This window comes from Propithecus coquereli, unplaced genomic scaffold, assembly GCF_000956105.1.
Source record: "Propithecus coquereli isolate 6110/MARCELLA unplaced genomic scaffold, Pcoq_1.0 Scaffold487, whole genome shotgun sequence".
Taxonomy (NCBI): domain Eukaryota; kingdom Metazoa; phylum Chordata; class Mammalia; order Primates; family Indriidae; genus Propithecus; species Propithecus coquereli.
In genome coordinates this window covers 905,091-908,610 of record NW_012150696.1, presented here as the reverse complement: position 1 = coordinate 908,610, position 3,520 = coordinate 905,091, and the positions used below count along the sequence as shown (strand labels likewise).

At 40.5% G+C, this 3,520-nt stretch overlaps 1 protein-coding gene across 1 annotated transcript in view; it reads left to right on the top strand.

Moving 5' to 3' along the window:
* DUSP16 (dual specificity phosphatase 16) overlaps nt 1–3,520 on the top strand; it is a 115,415-nt gene that overhangs the window by 52,015 nt on the left and 59,880 nt on the right. Inside the window, exon 3 of the mRNA XM_012655786.1 lies at nt 303–441. Within this exon, the coding sequence (XP_012511240.1) occupies nt 303–441 (139 nt within the window). The remainder of the gene's footprint in view (nt 1–302; nt 442–3,520) is intronic.

The following is a 3,520-nucleotide window of genomic DNA, read 5'->3' as shown; positions in this document are numbered from 1 at the left end:
TTGGTTTATGAACTTTATCATTTTATAGTGTCAGGGATTTAAAACCAAGGAGTTCTGAGCACATCCACACAGAAATCATCAATTTTGCCTTTTGAAAGTTGATTTTTACAAGCATTTAAGCCATTTGTATGCTAAGTTTATCCAGTAAGTTCACGGCATCTCATTTTCATCCAAATTATTAATTGGAAACAGGGAGCATTTATTTGCTTCAGCACCAGTAAATGTGAGTCCTAGTCAACCAGTAGTTGATGAGATCGTTTTCCTCACCTTCTTTCCTAATAAGTGGCACATTTGCATTTCAGGTTGACATTGATTGCAGTCAGAAGGTTGTAGTTTATGATCAAAGCTCCCAAGATGTTGCCTCTCTATCTTCAGACTGTTTTCTCACTGTACTTCTGGGTAAACTGGAGAAGAGCTTCAACTCTGTTCACCTGCTTGTAGGTAAGGCTTGTGATAGAATTAAAAGGATTTGGAATCTCACTGAGCTGTATGAGTCAGCAGTATTTCATAGTGAGCTCAAAGTGCAATAGATCATCCCAACTTTGATGTATAAAATGATTTGCTTATAGCTCTTGATTGATGTAAGGATTCTGCTTAACTTGAATACTGTCATTCTTCCACCTTGGTCAGTGTGTTTTTGACTTAGTTCACGTGCCTCTTCACTTGGTGTTTATTAGCTAGAAGTGCCACATAGATCTGTCTGCCCATATGAATAACTCAAAGCCAGCTGCTTCTGTCCAGGGACTTTTCCATTCACCTGTGATACAGAAACACCAAATAAATGATCTACATCTCAGCTCCTGCTCTTAGTTCCCACCCCTGTGGCAAGAACCAGACCACTGTTACAGTGTCAAACTCCTATGAAACATTTGTAGTTAAAGTGGACTCCAGTAATACATCACCTTTTGGGCATTATGAACAATGACATAGGGAGAGAGTGTGTACAGAATGTTTCTTCTAATAATTAGAGGGGCTATTTTAAAACATAATTACTTGTTTATTTATATTTGTTTTGTTTTTACAATTGAAAAAAAGTCTCAACTTACAAATGCTAAGCAACCAGATGATTTTATAAAGTACATGGGAAGCTATGTCTGCCCTGACGGAGTGCTGTGTGCGAGTTCGATCTCATCTAATTCCAAAGCAGACGGTTCATCCTTTGCTTCCCCTGTTTTGCAAGTGAAAATCCTTTCTCTTGCCGTGGCCCGAAGAGCTAGGAATATAGTTTGACAATGCATAGTAACCTTACCATAAAGCTGCTGTGTCAGGTAGATGTAGCCACAGTGATAAGTGCTTTTAAAAATTTGATCTAAGAAAAACAAAATATTTTTATTTATTTTTAAGGCTGGTCAAGTGATAAAAACAAAATATTGATATTCATACCTTTAGTATTTTGTTGTGTGTAGGGTACAGGGAACTTGATGTTTTTGGCAATTATTAGAAGTATAAACGTTTCAGTTTTAAGAGAATAGGGTTAATCAATTGTTGGTGTGTTAGCACTTTTAAACTCTATGCAGGTTTAAATAAGATTTCCATGTCTCCATTTCTCTCTCACAAGCTTTTGCTTCAGCTCTCCAAGAACAAGGGTAGTTTCCAGTCTTTTTGAGATCATCTGTAGCTATACCTTTCATTTATGATGTGATTCTGTCTGATCATTCCATTAATGTCCCTAAGAGAAGCCAACTTGTCTTCTTAGAATGTAGTTTTCAGAATTCTGTAAGTGGGAATTACTAGGTTCTGTCTCTGTTGATAGGCACATCAACAGAGTGCCTTTTACTGGGAGTATAATTGTGTTAAATATAACAACCATTATTAGAGTCTTACTAAACTAATTTGGTGAGTTTAAGAACTCATTTCATGCTTCTTGTAGTCACTGTGCGAGGGACCTTGGAATCCTATTAATGGGATCAGGGATTTTCTTAAAGAAGCTATACACCAAGATGTGTTTCCTGATAGAGCGGTTATCCCACCCTGTTCCTGTTTGAAATGCTTTTTCCCTGTGGGGGGCTCTGACTTGACAGCTTGGCCAAGCAGACAGAGGAATTAGGTCATTTTGCATTTATATTTATATTTATTTAGCTACTTGTTTACCCTTTACTCCCTTTACCAAAAAGCATTCTTTTCTTACTTGGGAAGGTTCTTATGGTGTGTAGCTTTGGGAGGGGCGTTCTTTGGGCAATAAGGAAGAAAAAGGACTCAGTCTGATCAGCTAGATCAACCCTAGGGGTACATGGTAGACATACTGCATCAGAACACCCTGACTTCCCCACTTCATACAGGAAATGTTTCTTAGGCCTATAGGAAAGTGCATTGAAGCAGTGCCAAGAACCTCACTAAATGTAACGATAGCACCATATCCTCATCCACATGTTCAGAATCTTGTATATCTTTTAGCTTAGGAGGTGGCTTCATGGTCTGAATTGCCTCGTTTGGAAGTTTCTGAGCAGCCAGATCGCTTCTGACACCTAAGAGAGGGTCCTGGATTGTCAGAAGTCACCCCAGCATCCAAAAGCCTCTGACCAATTGGGAATTCTTTTGGTTAGTGAATCTGTTCCTCAGGGTAGATAGAAAATTGGGGTAAGTGGAAAAGAATGTTGGGAAACTGTTTTTTGCCAAGGTCTAGCTGCTTAGAGGATGTATCAGGAATGTAGGATGGGAGGACATATTGGGCTGGGCATGGTGGCTCAAGCCTCTAATCCTAGCACTTTGGGAGGCCGAGGTGGGAGGGTTGCTTGAGGTCAGGAGTTCGAGACCAGCCCGAGCAAGAGCGAGATCCCATCTCTACAAAAAATAGAAAAATTAGCCAAGTGTTGTGGTATGTTCCTGTAGTCCCAGGTACTCTGAAGGCTGAGGCAGGAGGATCACTTGAGCCCAGGACTTTGAGATTGCAGTGAGCTATCATGATGCCACTTTACTCCTGCCAGGGTGATAGAGCGAGACACTGTCTCAGAAAAAAAAGGAAGGCTATATTGACAAAAGTGTTTTTTTTTAATATTTTGCTTGGGGAGAAATAACTGTGGAAAAGCACATTACATTCTTGCAGGGCTTGCTGTAAATTACAAGGTCACTAGAGATGATTTTCACTGCAAACTGCCCATATGGCTTTTAGCCATTAGTGGTTTTTGTCAGCCTCATGTGCATATGGTAGTAGAAAGACAGAGTGGTTTCTTGGAGTAATTTCTCCATCAGTTTAGAACTTGCAGCCACCTGAGAAAGGAAGAACGCATCAGACATGTGAGATGGTTTTTATGGCATCGACATGGCAATGAAGGATTGTGGCCCGAGTTCTACTCTCAGGGCTACTTTACCTAAAGAAGGACTCTGAAGAAGGGGAGCAAGAGGACTTCCCAAGAAATTGATTGCAGCACCTTAATGAGCTCTCTCCCTCCATCAGGAGGAGACCCAGACTTAACCTGGAAGATCTAGTTACATGAACATAAAACATGAAGGATACTGAAGGGAGCAGGGGTAGGCTTTGGGGAAGCTGTGCTGGAATGCAGTGGGCTTAGTTCTTCAGCAC